The sequence below is a fragment of the Microtus oregoni genome, unplaced genomic scaffold, assembly GCF_018167655.1.
Source record: "Microtus oregoni isolate MIOR12 unplaced genomic scaffold, Mior012 000016F_ref0000370, whole genome shotgun sequence".
NCBI lineage: Eukaryota > Metazoa > Chordata > Mammalia > Rodentia > Cricetidae > Microtus > Microtus oregoni.
In genome coordinates, this window is record NW_024543075.1 from 4,697,944 (window position 1) to 4,715,629 (window position 17,686).

General features: G+C 42.2%; 1 protein-coding gene across 1 annotated transcript; it reads left to right on the top strand.

The window, feature by feature from the left end:
* The first annotated feature begins 7,885 nt into the window (after positions 1 to 7,885).
* On the top strand, positions 7,886 to 8,809 carry LOC121457632 (olfactory receptor 13A1-like). Its single transcript, XM_041666540.1, has one exon. The coding sequence runs from the start codon at positions 7,886 to 7,888 to the stop codon at positions 8,807 to 8,809; it is 924 nt and encodes a 307-aa protein (XP_041522474.1).
* The last annotated feature ends 8,877 nt before the right edge of the window (positions 8,810 to 17,686 follow it).

Genomic DNA, 17,686 nt, shown 5'->3' on the forward strand with positions numbered 1-17,686 from the left:
CCATTATCCAATGTCTTTCTGCTGCTGTCATTCCTTTCTCATTAGCGTTAAGAAAATTCAAGGTTAATAAATCATTATGTAATCTATTTCTGGGGGTATTTTCAGTCCCTTTCTGTTTGTTCAGCATATCCTTTATAGTACAATTTGATCTTTCTATAACTGTCTGACCTGTAGGATTACTTGGTATACCTGTAATGTGTTTTATATTATAATAATCAAAAAAGCGTTTCATTTTCTTAGATACATATGCTGGACCATTATCTGTCTTTATTTGTGCAGGTATACCCATGATGGCCATAACTTCTAATAAATGTGTCATTACTGAATCAGCCTTTTCTGAGCTCAGGGCAGTAGCCCATTGAAAACCTGAATACATGTCTATGGTATGGTGTACATATTTTAATTTACCAAATTCCATAAAGTGGAACACATCCATCTGCCAGATTTCATTTCTCTTAGTACCCTTTGGGTTACTCCCTGCAGGCAATGGTGTTTGATTATAGAAAGAACAAGTAGGACATCTCTTTATAATGTCCTTAGCTTGTTGCCAAGTAATGGAAAATTCTTTCTTTAGGCCTTTACTATTGACATGATGCTTCTTATGAAATCCTGAGGCCTGCAACATACTTCCAATCAATAATTGATCAATCTCAGCATTGCCTTGGGCTAGAGGACCAGGCAGACCTGTATGGGACCGGATGTGTGTTATGTACATCGGACAAAGCCTGTTCCTGATTATGTCTTGTACCTGGATAAACAATGAAGTCAACTCTGTGTCATCTGGTATAAATTCAGCGGTTTCAATATGCAAGATAACTCTTTCTGCATATTGTGAATCTGTAACTATATTAAGAGGTTCTTTAAAATCCCTTAGCACCATAAGAATGGCATATAATTCTGCCTTCTGGACAGAATTATAAGGGCTTTGTTCCACCTTACTCAATTCATCTGACTCATAACCTGCTTTCCCTGATTTATTTGCATCAGTATAGAACGTACGGGCTCCAGTTATTGGAGCATCACGTACAATTCTAGGAAGAATCCAAGAAGTTCTTTTTATGAGGTTAAGTCTACCACTTTTGGGATAGTTGCTATTAATTTCTCCCAAAAAACTAGCACAAGCTCTTTGCCACGGTTCATTGTCTTCCCATAACTTTTTTATTTCTTCAGTAGTAAAAGGCACTATAATTTCTGCTGGGTCTATACCTGCTAGTTGACAAAGTCTCAGCTTACCTTTTAATTCAGAGACTTTTTCCACATAAGTTTTTAATTTTTTACTTGGTTTATTAGGTATAAATATCCAATCTAAAATAATATCTTCCCTCTGCATTAGAATCCCTGTAGGAGAAATTCTGGAAGGCAATATGACTAGGATGCAGCTAAGATTTGGGTTCACCCTATCCACATGTGCCTCCTGTAATTTTTCCTCAATCATTGTCAGTTCCTTTTCTGCTTCAGCTGTCAGTTTTCTTGGACTATTCAAATCTTTATCACCATCTAAAGTTTTGTTTAAATGAACTATTAGATCAGGTGTTATCCCAACAGCTGGTCGTAGACTGGAAATGTCTCCTAACAATCTTTGGAAGTCATTAAGAGTCTTTAAGCGGTCTCTCCTAATTTGTGCCTTTTGCGTTTTAATTTTCTCTAACCCTATTCTGTAACCTAGGTAATTAATAGAATTTCCTCTTTGAATCTTTTCAGGGGCAATTTGTAATCCCCACCTAGGCAAGACTTTCTTTACTTCTTCAAACATCCTTTCTAAAGTATCTTTATTTGAATCAGATAACAAGATGTCATCCATGTAATGATAAATTATGGACTTGGGGAATTGTTTTTTTTTATATTGCATAATGTTTTATTAACTTTGAATTTTCTTTTTTCTTTTTTTTTCTTTCTTTTCTTTTTTTATTGAGAAAAGGAGAAAAACAAAAACAAAAACAAGTTTCCACCTCCTCCCAGCCTCCCATTTCCCTCCCCCTCCTCCCACCCTACGCCCCATCCTCCCACCCTTGTCCCCCTCCCCCCACTCCTTTCCCCCTCCCTCTCCAGTCCAAAGAGCAGTCAGGGTTTTCTGCCCTGTGTTAAGACCTAGGACCTCCCACCTCCGTCCATATCTAGGAAGGTGAACATCCAAACTGGCTAGGCTCCCACAAAGCCATCACATTACGTAGGATCAAACCCCCATGCCATTGTCCTTTGCGTCTCATCAGCCCTCATTGTTCGCCATGTTCAGAGAGTCCAGTTTTATCCCATGCTTTTTCAGTCACAGTCCAGCTGGTCTTGGTGAGCTCTCAGTAGATCAGCTCCACTGTCTCAGTGGGTGGGTGCACCCCTCGTGGTCCCGACTTCTTTGCTCATGTTCTCCCTCCTTCTACTCCTCATTGGGACCTTGGGAGCTCAGTCCAGTGCTCCAGTGTGGGTCTCTGTCTCTATCTCCATCCATCACCAGATGAAGGTTTTATGATGATATGCAAGATATTCGTCAGTATTGCTCTAGGATAGGGTCATTTCAGGTTCCCTATCCTCAACTGCCCAAGGAACTAACTGGGGACCTCAGCTTGGGCACCTGGGAGTCCCTCTAGGGTCAGGTCTCTTGCCAACTCTAAAGTGGCTCCCTTAACTAAGAATTGTGGTTCTGTGCTCGGACTTGGGGAATTGCTTACAAATTATTTCCAATGGCTTACTTACAAAATATTGGCACAATGTAGGACTATTGAGCATACCCTGTGGGAGGATAGTCCATTGATATCTCCTATTAGGCTGAGAATTATTGTAAGTAGGCACTGTGAAGGCAAATTTTTCTCTATCCTTTTCTTGTAACGGTATAGTGAAAAAACAATCTTTCAAATCAATAACTATAAGAGGCCATCCTTTTGGTAACAGAGAAGGCAAAGGAATTCCAGATTGCAGTGGGCCCCTAGGTTGAATTACTTTGTTGACAGCTCTTAGATCTGTCACCATTCTCCATTTACCAGATTTCTTTTTTACAACAAACACAGGAGAATTCCAAGGGCTGGTTGATTCTGCAATATGGTGAGCATCTAGTTGCTCTTGCACCAGCTGTTCCAATGCCTGTAGTTTATTTTCAGCTAGAGGCCATTGTTTGATCCATATTGGCTTCTCAGTTAGCCATTTTAAAGGTAGGGCTGTTGGTACCTCTAAAGGTTTGGTATTTGCTGTATGTTCTTGTACAGCCTGAATGGCTGATGACCTTTTTCCATAATACCTCATCATATCCTTCCCAGAATTATGAGTTCCTGGAACTACAGGAATGTTAATCTGGGTATTCCATTGCTGTAGCAGGTCACGGCCCCATAAATTTATGGCAATATTGGCTATATATGGCCTTAGTCTTCCTATTTGTCCTTCGGGCCCTATGCATTCAACCCATCTTGTGCTTTGTTTTACACGAGATAGGGTTCCAATTCCCAGGAACTGAACATCTACCTCTTGAAGAGGCCAATTTGGATGCCAAGATTCTGGGGTAATGATACTTATATCCGCACCTGTATCTAATAAGCCTTCAATAAAAGTGCCATTTATACAGACTCTTAGCTTTGGTCTTTGATCATTAATAGAAGTCTGCCAAAATATATGTTTACTCTGTCCTACTGGGTTTTTTGACTCATCCTCCACACGTAATTCATCATTTAGACCAGTATTACTTTTTACAGCTGAAACTGGAGCTTTTAATTTTCTTGGTGAGGCACGTTCTCCACTGTGACTGGGAATTACTGGGCCACTGTTGGCTTGGGGGCCTGCGAGAGGCCCCCCAAGGAGTTTCCCGATGATAGCAGATTGCCCCGTCTGTCTGTTGTTGACCTACATTCGCTGGACCAATGCCGGCTTTTACCGCATCTCCTACATATACCTGAAGGCCAAGGTCTCCTATTTTTGTCATTCCCAGAAGAGATATTATTCCTAGAAATTCTTTGCCTGCAATCCCTTTGCAAATGTCCTAAGTTACCACAATTAAAACACCTGGCAGTTTGATGTCTCCTCATTGCTTTGGAAATCGCTTCTCCTACCCAAGATTCATCATTATAGCTAAACGTCTCAACATTCATCGAATGCTGAATCCATTCATCCATAGGTGCTGATCTAGACTTTAAAGGCCCAATTATCTTTTTGCATTCTATGCTTGCATTCTCAAAAGCTAGAGATTCAAGAAGTATTCGTCTAGCTTCTGGGTCTGTTACCCCTATGTCCAGAGCCTTAATTAATCTTTGCAAAAAGTCAATAAAGGGTTCTCTCTGTCCCTGCCTAATTCTGGTATATGATTCAACCCTTTTTGCTGGATCTTGTATCCTATTCCAAGCATTTAAAGCTGCTTGGTGACATAGACACAGTACTTCATCATCATAAAGAGCTTGGACCTGTGGATCAGCATATTCTCCTGCACCAAGAATTTGATCTTGGGAAACCTCAACACCTTTTGCTCTTTCTTGCTGTTCCATATGTTTGGATTCTTCTCTGAAATAAATTCCAAACATCAAGGAATGTCCATTATCTAAAACTGCAGACACTAACTGATGGAAATCATGGGGGGTAGCTCTAGCATTAGAAGCCCAAGTCCTTATCATTTCCTTTACGTATGCTTTGTGCAAGCCAAAATTAACAACAGCTTGCTTAATTTCTTTCAGATCATTCATTGCTATTGGCATCCATCTAGCTTCTCTGACTCCCTTTGAGCCTTTAGAAGTTGACACTTTGTCAGAATTAAGTATAGGGTATGTCGCTAGAACCCTGGGTAAGCCAGTTCTAATAGCTGGTGGAGGCATTGTATTCTGTCCTTGTGCCTCCTTACTCTGTTCACCAGCTGCAATAATTTCTCCAATCTTTTCAAATATTTTTATGATTGTCTCTCTTAAATCCTGAATCTCCTGACCTGTATATATTTCCAGTGATTTCACTGAGGCATCAATTTTTTGGTCCCCATTCTGCACCTGTGATTCCAAAGCTTTAATTTTTTCCTTCAAAGATAACATGTCCTCCTTAAACTTTTCTTGTATATCATGTAGATTCCCATATAGGAGGTACATTCTGTCTGTTACCTTATCAAAACTTTGTGATAAAGTCTGAACGTCAAATTCAACAGCCTGAACCCTTTCAGGTAACTTTCTAATACCCTTGGATATGGAGTCAATTTTGTCTGTCATAGTATCCACTTGTTCAGATAACCACTGATTTTCAATAATTTTAATCTTGTCAATTAGTTGTTCATTATTAGTTCGTAAAGATTCTATCGTTCTTAGGAGGCCATATTCTTCCTTAATGATAGAATATGGAAAAGAAAAGTGAAACCTAGTAACAAGCAAATCAAGGTATCCCCATAATCATATAAACCTTGTATGATGTAATCCATTGTATTAGTAAATATAAATTTACTAATACATTGTATTAGTGATAACAAAGCAGTAAAATTTGCGTTAGAAACGAAAACTGCCATATTACCTATTTTCCAGCAGGTGGCGCTGTTGCCAAGTTGTGATGAAAACGGGGTCCTGTTTCAGTGCCTTAGTAGATGTTAAAAACTGGAAAATGCAAGTTTCTTAACAAAGTAAATGTAATTAAATCAATTCCAGAGACGGAACCATAAACCCAGAATCCAGGGGTAGAGAAGAGCAACCTGGAAGCCGCTTATGCCTCCACGTGACAGAGTCACCCTGAGGGGTTGCAGCTTTCAGCAACCGCGTGCTCTGGTTCGCGCCACTTAAGACCTGTGCTTGCAAGGGAGATTTAAAAACAATTCAGAAAAGAGCTAACCACGCGGGCAGAGACTACGCGGGCCTGTGGAGTTTAAATCCACGTGGGGAGGCCAAGGCCGCTGCTGCAAGGCACAGGCGGCAGCTGAGGAAGAGAGGGCTCCCGCCAAGCCGAACTCGCGGCCGGAACCCGAGCAGGGAAAGGAGAGGTTCTAAAACCAAACGTTGGGTGCCAAAATGAAGGCATAAGTCACAAAAAATGCCACACCAGTTTGGAATTATGATTAATAGGGTGGTATTTATTTAAAGGGGATAAAACTTACAGATCACTGTCCCAGGCAACAGCCCTCTATGCAACCAGGAAGGGAGTCTAGTCGCCTGCGGAGCAGGAAGTGAAGAGAGAGAGGAGAGGGAAGTGGCTGCTTTTTTAAAGGGAGAGAGACCACGCCCCAATGGGCTGGTATCTCAGCAGCTATAGGCTGGAGGAGTGGGAGGACCTCCCGCAACAGCGATGGATCTCAGCATCTGTTCCCATCAACTGCCAATGGAAGCCTCTCTGACAACATCATATCACATCTTGATGTCCTCTAGGAATTGCTTAAATCTTGAGTACTGCTAAAACTGTTGAATTTGCTGTTATGCTAAGTGGGCGAGGTTTTGTGAGGGATTTAGAATGTGTATATTGACAGAGATCAAAGGCTTTAAAGGATTTGTAACTAAAGGTGGCCAACGGTCATTTGGTTTGTGAAGTATGAACATTTTAGCTCCTTTGGATTTTTTGTAAAGGAAGATTCTGAATAGGTTACTTTATGCACTGTTCTATGACTGCAAGAGATGATTTGCCCACCGGCTGTGGGCCTTCTGGCTCTGCAGGGAAGCCAATCTGCTGCTAAGAACTCAGGTGCCTTGTTATCTATACCCAGTGCCACAGAACATGGTGGAACTGAAGTCCTGTTTACTGATGCTGATCGTCATCTCCACAGACTTCACACACTCTGTCCTCATGAGAGGGTTTGAACACTGCAATGAAAAGATGCATACACTCGTGACCAACCTCAACTGTGATGTCCCATATTGACCACACTCCCCATGCAATGAGTGAGAGTGGCCCTTACTCAATTTCCCTATACGATGAGGGACCAATCAGTATTGGTTTATTGACAGAATTATGTCACACCAAGATGATATAGTTAGGTGAGGTGAGCCCATAGACTATGCTTGGAATTGTATGTTAATGTGAAATCCATCTTCTTACATGAATCAAAAGGACATGACTCTCAGCCATGCTGTCTTGAGAGCATCCCCACGGTAGAAGTCACAGAAAGGTCAGTGTCTTAGACCTGTGCATATGGCCTCAGGTGCCTACTTTACCTGTGCCTTAGAGTTCTGGTGTCTTAGCTTATGGCCCCAACAGGGACTCCTGTTTACCTCAGAGTGGGTAATTGCTCTCTGAGGGCCACTCCCTAGCAATCTCAATCTCCACACCAAGGAGCAGGCCCTACTTTAAGGTCAACAGCAAACAAAAGAAGCACAGGACTCTCACCCTGTGGCCACACTGCATGTTCTCCATGACATGCAGACATCTTGGACTTAGATGGAGACTCAGGGACAACTTCTCTTTCCATGTGAGCTGATCCTTCCTCTATTCACAACTTTCCTATGGGCATCTACCTTCTCTGCTTCTCTCTCTCTCTCTCTCTCTCTCTCTCTCTCTCTCTCTCTGTGTGTGTTTGATTATTCTCAAAAGATATTTGGTTTTGTTTACCTATTTCAATATTTAAAAATCTGTTATCAGAGTCACTTTCCTTCACAGTTTCAGCTTGGAACTAAGAGCTTGGCCTCTGTGAGTCAGCTTTGGGATGTATCTGAGCCATTGATCCATGCAGAACAGAAAACTTGCCCTGTGACTTGGTTCTGAGGCATCCCTAGATCTCTGAGAGAGGCATGGTGGTTTCCTGTGAATCTGGTGCAGAGCTCAGAGCTCAAAGACACCCTATATTGTGAGAGATGATGTCATCATGTTAATTATGTGCTTTCTACAACAACAGCACCCAAGGCAAACATTCCTAGTCACACCTGGATGAGCCCTATGTGAGATGATGGACGCTCTACACCCGGTGTCTCCTTGATCACACCCACCTGTGTCACAGTAATTCCCAGGGGCTCAGTCTCAAATCGCAATGAACAACTATACGGATGTGGTAGAGTTCGTCCTGCAGGGAGTCTCTGGGGATCCTTGGTTCCAGGCATCTTTCTTCGCTTTATTCTCCATTGTCTATATTATGGCTGTTACAGGAAACACCCTCATTTTCACGGCCATCAGCCTGAACCCAAGTCTTCACACCCCCATGTACTTCTTCCTTGCAAACCTGGCTCTGATGGACATTGCCTGCACATCCACTGTTCTTCCCAAGATGTTGGAGGGTCTGGTGGGGAAGGACAACCACATCTCTTATAAGGGATGCTTGACCCAGATTTTCTTCCTATCCTGGGTTCTGGGGGCTGAGCTGCTGCTGCTTACAGCCATGGCCTATGACCGCTATGTGGCCATCTGCCGCCCACTGCACTACAGCATGCTGATGAGTAGTCCCATTTGTGTCCTGCTGGCGGGCAGTGTGTGGACCATCAGTGCAATCAACTCATCTGTGCACACTGGTCTGTTAGTACGACTCCATTTCTGTGGCCCCAATCAAATCCGCCACTTTTTTTGTGAAATTCCAGCACTGCTACTGCTGTCTTGCAGCCCGACCACCCTCAACAACATCATGGCTGTCATTGCAGATGTTTATTTTGGTGTGATCAACTTCTTGTTTACCATGGGATCCTACAGCTTCATCATTGCCAGCATCCTACGCATCCGCTCTGCCGAGGGTAAGAGGCGTGCTTTCTCCACCTGCTCTGCCCATCTGGTGGTGGTCACCTTGTATTACTCCACTATCATCTATGCCTATGTTCAGCCTGGATCTGGATCCTCCATGAAAAATAGCAAGGTGGCTGCCTTATTGTACACAGCAGTCAGCCCTACACTGAATCCCCTCATTTACTCTCTGAGGAATAAGGATGTCAAAGTGGCCCTCAGGAAGGTGTTTTCCTGTGTCTGTTGAAGAGATAGAAAACATTGGTGTGGCGTGATCCAGCTGTTGATGAACTAGTTGGAACCTATGACTAAAATCTGATTCCATGGGAAGGAACAGAGGGCAATTTCTGTGACAAATGTATCCACAATGTGCCTGTCTTGGAGGAGCCTCTGCCATTTCTTTTTGTTACTTTGGGCATCCATGTTTGAGACAGGCTGCATGTCTGTAGCCTGGTGTCACTGATGTAGGGATTTTGGTATCCTGTGTAGTTGAAAATCATCAAGATCCTGATATGAACTTCAGAAGAACTCTGTCTGGTTGGGGGAGAAAGTACAGTGAGGTGGAGGAGAAAGGAAGATGGGTAGGGGCAAGGAGAACTTGAGGGAATGGTATGGTTAAGATGGAGGGAGGACAGAGATGGAAGCAAGGAAGGAGGTATCTTGATTGAGCGAGCCATTATGGGACTGGCAAGAGACCAGGAATTGTACAGATTCCTAGGAGTCCACAGGATGAACCCTGCTAGAACCTAAGAAATAGAGGAGACAGTGCCCAAACCGGCCTTGCCCTGTAGTCAGATAGATGAATATCTTTTTAAGGAACAAATTATATGCTAAAACAATCATATTTCAATAGCTATAATTACTTAAATGTCATCACAGAGCCTTCATACAGTGGCTGATGGAAGCAGAGGCAGAAACCTGCAGCAGAGCACTGGTCTGAGCTCCCAGAGTCCAGTTAAAGAATGGGAGGAATGAGAATATGAGCAAAGAGGTCAAGACCATAATGGGGACATGCACTGAAACAGTTTACCTGAGCTAATGGGAGTTCACCAACCCCAGCTGAACAGGGATGATCAGCATAGGTCCCAACTAGTGCCTCTGAATGTGGGTAACAGTTGCATGGCTGGGGCAGACTGCGGGCCACTGGCAGTGTCACCAGGATTTGTTCCTATTGCTTGTACTGGATTTTGGGGACCCTGTTCTCTTTGGATGGATGCCTTGCTCAGCCTGGATATAGTGCAGAGGGCTTTGGACCTTCCCCAAAGCAATGTACCTTGTCCTCTCTGAGGAGTGGGTGGTGGGTTGTGTGGGAGGATAGGTCGAGGAAATGGGAGGATGGGAGGGAGGGAGAACTGGGATTGCTATGTAAAATGAAAGAAGATAGTTTGTTTTAATATCTAAGAGAAATACAATTAAAGAAATTACAAAAAACATTTAATAAATTCAATGAAAACAAAATAATATACATAATTCAGACTGTGTTTTTTTCAATCTTTATGTGCTTTTTTGATAATATTTTACTATATCTTTAAAGACTATTTTTTAAACTATTTCTTTTTATGACTGTCTATACTGTTATTTCTCTCTCTCTCCCAATCTTGTGTACATTTTTTTAAACACGCTGTGTCTTGCTTAGAGGTCTATTAATGTCTGAATTTGTCCTATTGTGTATCTGAAATACTTATCTGACAAAGAGTATTTTTTAAAATGCTAAGGGTGTGGTTCCTATGGCCCAGATGCTGCTCTGCCCCTCAGCCTTTCAATATAGCAGAGGTATGTTTGCTCTGTGAGCCCCATGTTCACCACCCCAGCTCCATAGATATAGTGTGACTAAGTCACCACCACTAAACAACTTGAGCATGCTGCTTACAAACCCCATTTAAGTGTTCTGTAACAGAGCATCCCTAAAGACCCAGAGCCATTCCTGCCATTAGATAGAACCAGGTAGATGTCTCTTAAAGGAACAGTACCTCTGTTAGTTGCCAGAAAGCATAGCCTATCTCAAAACTATGCGACTACTAAGACACTTCAGTTGACTCACACTTTTATGTTTGTAGAAGCCCTTTTGTAAGTTCTCTGGGGCTTTATGTGAATGTACGTTGCCTACTGTTGGATGCCATTATGTAATCAGACCCTGATTTTTTTATTCCTGGCCACTAATACCTGAATAATAACACAAAAATGTAACCCTTTCTATTAATCTGTGTATCTCCACAAGGCTGTGTCTTTACTGGTACTGTTCTGGTGTCTTTCTCCTTTGGCAACTACATAGCATCTCCCTGAATTCATCTTCTTTCCTCTTCTATCTCTGCTTTAAATTGCTGAACCTAGCAGACAATGAGGACTACTGTAAACTCAAGAACAATGGCAATGGGTTTTGATCCTACTGCACGTACTGGCTTTGTGGGAGCCTTGGCAGTTTGGATGCTCACCTTACTAGACCTGGATGGAGGTGGGTGGTCCTTGGACTTCCCAAAGGGCAGGGAACCCTGATTATTCTTTGGGCTGACGAGGGAGGGGGACTTGATTGTGGGAAGGGAGGGAAATGGGAGGCGGTGGCAGGGAGGAGGCAAAAATCTTAAATAAATAAATAAATAAATAAATAAATAAGAAATAAAAAATAAATAAATTGATGGACCTCACTAAAGATCCAGAGCCATTCCTATACAGGAGTTCCCCTTGTTGATGTCCTGGAGCTGCCTAAGGAATGTTGCACATGGGGCTATTTAATTCCAGGTTTCAGTTACTGGGAACCAATTTCTTCCCTTTACATTTGATTCTTTCCTATCCAGCATTTTGGCCATAAAGAACTGCTGGCACCCCATTTAGTTATAATCTCTAAAGGCAAATGTGTTAATATTTTAACACACCTATCTGAATCCAGTTACATGTACTAAACTCACTCCATAGCTTGAGAGCGGGAGGCATCAGATCTTGAATCACACTCACTCATGAAAAGTAGAAACACAACCCCACATCCATGCATGGATATCTCCAGAGCTAGTCCTATTTTACAGCTTTACTGGTATTTCCAAAGCTTGGAATCCTTCATAGGGATAGCCCTTGTGTTCCACTCCTGTCTAGCGTGTCTACCTGTCTCATTGCATTGCCCTTGGAGGCTCGCCCACCTGCACAAAATCCCAAACTTCCTCCCACAAGATCCTTCTTCAGAGAAGTCTCTGTTTCTACCTCTGGGTCTAGCCAACCTTCATTATGCCCAGAATTCAGGTGTTATCCTAATGGGCCCGCCTTTATATGTTACTTGCCCTTTCCCCATTACAGCTTTTATTATTCTTCCTTTGTTCTCTACATTTAGTATTTGATTATCATGTGTCATGGAGAATTTTTTTACGTTCCTATGTATTGGTATTCTGTGTGTTTGTTATGGTTTGAAAGGCACCTCCTCCTTTAGGTTAGGGAATTTTTCTTCAACGGTTTTGTTGAAAATATTTCCTCTCATTTTGCCTGAGGTTCTTCTCCTCTATCCCAAGTGTTCCTATATTTAGACTTTTCAAGGTGTGCCATATTTCCTGGATGCTTTGTGTCAGGAATTTTTTAGATTTAACATTTTCTATGTCTTTAATATCCATTCTTCTACCTAATTTTCAACTTTTGAGATTCTCTCTTCCAAGTCTAGTATTCTAATGTTGAGGCTTACCTCTGAGGTTTTGATCCTTCTCTTCCTAAACTACTTTTTATTTCTAGTTTTATCTCAGTATGTCTTTTCTTTTTTTCCTTTCTCTCTCTTTCTTTCTTGCTTCTCTCTCTCTCTCTCTCTCTCTCTCTCTCTCTCTCTCTCTCCCTCCCTCTCTTTCTGTCTTTTTTTGTGGGGGAGGATTGTTCTAGACAAAATTTCTCTGTAGTTTTTGAGTATTTCCTGGAACTAACTCTTGTAAACCAGGGTGACTTTGAACTCACAGAGATCTGCCTGCCTCTGCATCCTGAGTGCTGGGATTAAATGCATGCAGCACCACCTCCAGATGAGTTTGGCTTTTCTTTAGTGATTCTGTTCTTTGGGTTTGTTTTTTTTGTTGTTGTTGTTTTTTGTTTTTGTTTTTTTTTTTGCTATGTTAAAGGGTTCTTTTATGACAGGGATTTTTATCATTATATTCATTCTACTACTTCTATTTTCAGATTCCAATAAAGAATTTACTCTCTTACATTTAAGGACCTTGAACATATTCATAATTGCTTTCAAGTACATTTTTATTCAACTATATTACGTATCTTGGGGCCAGCTGTAGTTGCTTCACTGGGTTTTTGTGGTTGGATCCTGTCTTGAATTTTGGTATTTGTGTTTCTGTGCTGGTATCTAGGCATTTGGAATGGGATGACTGAAAAGTGTTGATATCTGGTTTTGCCTTTGTAGGCTGGGTGTTCCATTCCTCAGATTCCGTTGTTCTCTATGGATATTGCCAAAGTCTGGTGGCTGTGAGTGGCCCAGCAGGGAGTGCTTTTGCCTGTGACTGCGTGGCAGAGTGGGATAGATGTGGGCAAAGAGGAAAGGCTGAATGGGGTTTCAGAGATAAGGGAATCCTCTTCACCCCTAGGATTGGGGTCCATGTGGACTAACAAGTGTGATAGAAAGAGGGTATTCTGGAACTAAGCTAATGTAAACCAAAGAATTATCTGGAAAGACAGAGATATTAGGGGACCCTGTATCTGAGCCAAAAGTTGGAGTCTCCGGGGAATTGAAATGAGACTGAGGGGACCTGTAAGCACATTGTTCCTGGGGTGGTGAGAATGGAAAGATCCTAATGGAGGGCAGGTGAATAGTGTGGTTAACCCCCCAGAATCCCTACCAGTGTGACTACTGGGAGCCTAGTTGAAAGCATTTGTGGGTTCTAGAACTTGTCAGGAAGAAATGGGAATGGGCTAGGCACTTAGGAATGCAGATGAGAAGGTCTATAGGAAGAAGATCCAAGCTTTAGTGGAGTATTCCAAGTTTGGGTGTGGAATGGGAGGAGAGGCACCTTCAACCAGGCTGCTATAGGGCTGGGAATGAGACTGGAGAGTTTGGAATGGGGGAACAGGAAAAAGAGTGAGAAATACCTACCGGTCCTAGCCTGTTGTGGTCCTGTGTGTCCCATATAGAGGGTCTTTATAGGTGCCTGTGACTGACAAAAAGGGATGGGGAGAGACTAGATCAAGGGTATAGCATTTTGTTAGTTCCTCTGTAAGCCTATAATTCTCTCAAAATGCTATTATTAACAACAAATATCTTAGACTATGATAGTATTTTCACAACACCAAACAGGAGGAACTAAAAATGAAAAAAATGGGTAATTGTTGTCTTAAAAGGTGTGTGTGTGTGTTGAAAATATGAAGGCATATAGACTTTAAAAATTAAAATAAAAAATTCTTACACTACTTCTGAATTTTAAATAAACATAAAACCCTTCCAACACCTGTCTGTTTTTATACCAATACAAAGTTGTATTCGTTTTTGTAGCTCGATAATACAGCTTGATGTCAGGGATGGTAAAGCATCCAGAAGTTCCTTTATTTTACAGGATGGTTTTGGCTATCATGAATTTTTTGGTTTTTTATATGGCTTTTTCGAGGTCTGTTAAGATTTGTGATGTGTGATTCCCTTCTGTGTTGTGAATATGTTTTATTGCCATTGCTTAATAAAGATTTTTGCTTTGTCTGGTGGCAGTGTAGAATATAGCAAGGAAGTATTTTAAAAACAAGATAGAAGAGGAAAAAAGATAGAGTCAGGGAGCTGCCTTGTTGCTTCTAGAGGAAAAAGATACCAAAACCATATCCGTAAGCTACAGCCTATTGGAGATACACAGATGAATAGAAATTGGTTGATTTAAGATATAAGGGGTAGCTAGGAATATGCCTGATGTTGGCTAAACAATATTGTAATTAATATATCTTTGTGTTATTATTCGTGTCTGTGTGGCCACAAAACAAAAAAAGCAGACCTTGGTTACATAATGGCATTCAACATTTAGCAACATACATCCATGTAAAGTCCGAGAAAGCTTTTAAAAGGGGCTTCTAAACACACAAAATATGAGTCAACTGAAGCTTCTTGTTAGCCACAATTTTTTTTAGATAGGCTCTGTTTTGTGGCAGCTAACAGAGGTATTGTTCCTTTAAGAGACAGCTTCATTGGTTCCTAATAGTGATAGAAAAGGGAAGAGCCAACACTTGGCTATCCTGTCCTATGAAGCAAGGAGAGTCCAAGGTTATAATCAGGTCAGTTCTCATTTATTTTACGTGAGAAGGGAGACACAAAGGTATCCCAAGTACAGCTCTTCTTAGATGTAGTCCAGACAGACTCACCTGAGTCCACGATGAATGTTCATTCCACCACATCCCAGAGGGGTGACCAACAGGGGCTCCTATACACATATTATGTGTAATGTCAGGTTTTTTAAAATATACTGGACATACTATTGCTAAGGACATGTTACTCTGTGTGTTCTGCAGGAGCCTATGAAATGTCTTGAGAACTTGCTTGTCTAGAGCTTCAGTGAGAAGCTTCCCCTCAGTTTTCTTCTGAACCCTCTCTCCTATTTGGGGTGGGATAGGAGATAATCTAACAACTGCCTCTGAAATAAAGATTTAAACATTGGCCATTGTGCCTTCTGATCTTCAGAAACCAAAACCACCTGTATTCTGTGCCCTACCAGACATGGAGTGGGCTGGCCAGCTTCAAGTGGGAGAGGACAGGCCAGATGCAGGGCTGTAAACCCCACTCAAGTTATTGACCCTATAGCTCCTTCTTCTACTGGTAAATGAAGAAGTGTGACCATCACACCAGTACAACCACCAAGCATATTTCCACAGATGGAACACAGTCCCCACCAGCTGCACCATCAGTTACTAGGTTCACAGTAACACTGGCACACCTCATCACTGGAATAATCGGGCGTCCCGCTCTGTGGGTAATTAGTGCTCCTGATCAGTGAGGGTCAAAAGTATCAGTTTCTCATCAACTGATTAGCCCCAGTTTTGAGGCTTATATGCTAAAAACATGGTCACTTGATTTGAACCATGAGATTTCCTTATGCCAGTGTTGCAGAAGCCATAAATTGATTATTAGTTTTATATCACAGAATTATACCTTTATGGAAAATGATCTAGAAAGACCAGATGTAGTTGAAGCTTGTATTTTATCTTATTTTATTTATTTTTATTTTCTTAATGTTTTTTAATACATCTAAACTGCAGTTTCCCCTCCCTTCACTGTCCTTAATACCTCTCTTACTTCACACCAACATTCACTTCAGAACAGTTTATTAAAAAACAGGCTTCCCAGAGACATCAGTCCAACATGGCTAACAAGATACAGTAAGACTAGACACCAACCCTCATATCAGAGCTGGGCCAGCCAATCTAGTAGAAAATAAAGGGTCTCAGAAGCACACAGAAGAGTCAGAGACAGCCCCAGCTCCTGCTGTTAGAAGTCCCACAAAACCGCCAAGTTAACAACTATAACATACATGCAGAGGACCAGTGCAGACTCATGAAGTCCCCATGATTGTCTCTTCAGTCTTTAAGAGCCCCAAAGAACCCTGCTCAGTTGATTCTGTGGGTCATGTTCTCCTGGTGTTCTTGACCCCTCTGGTCCCTACAATTCTTTCTCCCCTCCCTTCCTTGGGGTTCCCTGAGCTACAAAGGGAAGAATCTGATGGAAATCTCTAAGTTGGGCTCTCTCTCTCTCTCTCTCTCTCTCTCTCTCTCTCTCTCTCTCTGTTCAGCTGTGGATCTCTGCATCTTTTCCCATCAACAGCCAATGGAGGCCTCTCTGATGACATTATATTATATCATGATGTCCTCTAGGAATTGCTCAAATCTTGAGTTGTGCTGAGACTGTTGCATTTGCTATTATGCTAAGTGGGTGAGGTTTTGTGAGGGACTGAGAATGTGTATATTGACAGAGATCAAGGACTTTGGAGGATTTGGAATTTATGGTGGCCAGTGGTCATTTGTTTTGTGAAGTAAGGACATCTAAGCTCTTTTGGATTTTTGTAAATGGTTATTCTGAAAGTGATAATGTCTGCACTGTTCTATGACTGCAAGAGATGATTTGCCCACCTGCTGTGGGTCTTCTGGTTCTGCAGGGAAGCCAATCTGCTGTAAAGAACTCAGGTTCCTTGTTATCTATATCCAGTGCCACAAAACGTGGTGGAACTGAAGTCCTGTTTACCGATGCTGATCTTCATCTCCAGACTTCACACACTCTGTCCTCATAAGAGGGTTTGAACACTGCAATGAAAAGTTTCATACACTCATGACCAACCTCAACTGTGATGCCCCATATTGACCACACTCCCCATGCAATGAATGAGAGTGGCCCTTGCTCAGTCTCCCTATATGATGATGGACCAATCAGTGTTGGTTTATTGATAGAACTATGTCACACCAAGATTATATGGTTAGGAGAGGTTCCACAGTCTACGCTCAGGATTTGTATATTAATGTGAAATCCATTTTACTACGTGGATCAAATGGACATGACTCTTAGCCAAGCTATCTTGAGGGCATCCCCAGGGTAGAACACACAGCAGAGGTCAGTGTCCTAGATCTGTGCCTCAGGTGCCTCCTCTCTCTGTGCCTTAGGGTCCTGGTGCCTCAGCTTTGGAACTATGGCCACTGTAGGGACTCCTGTTTACTTCAAAGTGGGTAATTGCTCTCTGAGGGCCACTTCCTAGCAATCTCAGTGTCCACGCCAAGGGGCAGACCCTACTTTAAGGTCAACAGCAAACAAAAGAAACACAGGACTCTCACCCTGTGGCCACACTGCATTTTCTCCATGACATGCAGACATCTTGGACTTAGATGGGCACTAAGTGACAATTTCTCTTTCCATGTGAGCTGATCCTTCGTCCTCTACTCACATCTTTCCTATGGGCATTTTTCTTACCTGCTTTTCAGTGTGTGTGTGTGTGTGTGTGTGTGTGTGTGTGTGTGTGTGTGTGTTTAGTCTCAAAACTGTTACCAGAGTCACTTTCCTTCACAGTTTCAGTTTGAAACTAAGAGCTTGGCCTCTGTGGGTCTGCTTAGGGACCTGTCTGAGCCGTTGCTCATTGCTGGACAGAAAGCTTGGCCTTTAACTTGGTTCTGGGGCAGATCAGAATCTCTGAGATAGGCATGGTGGTTTCCC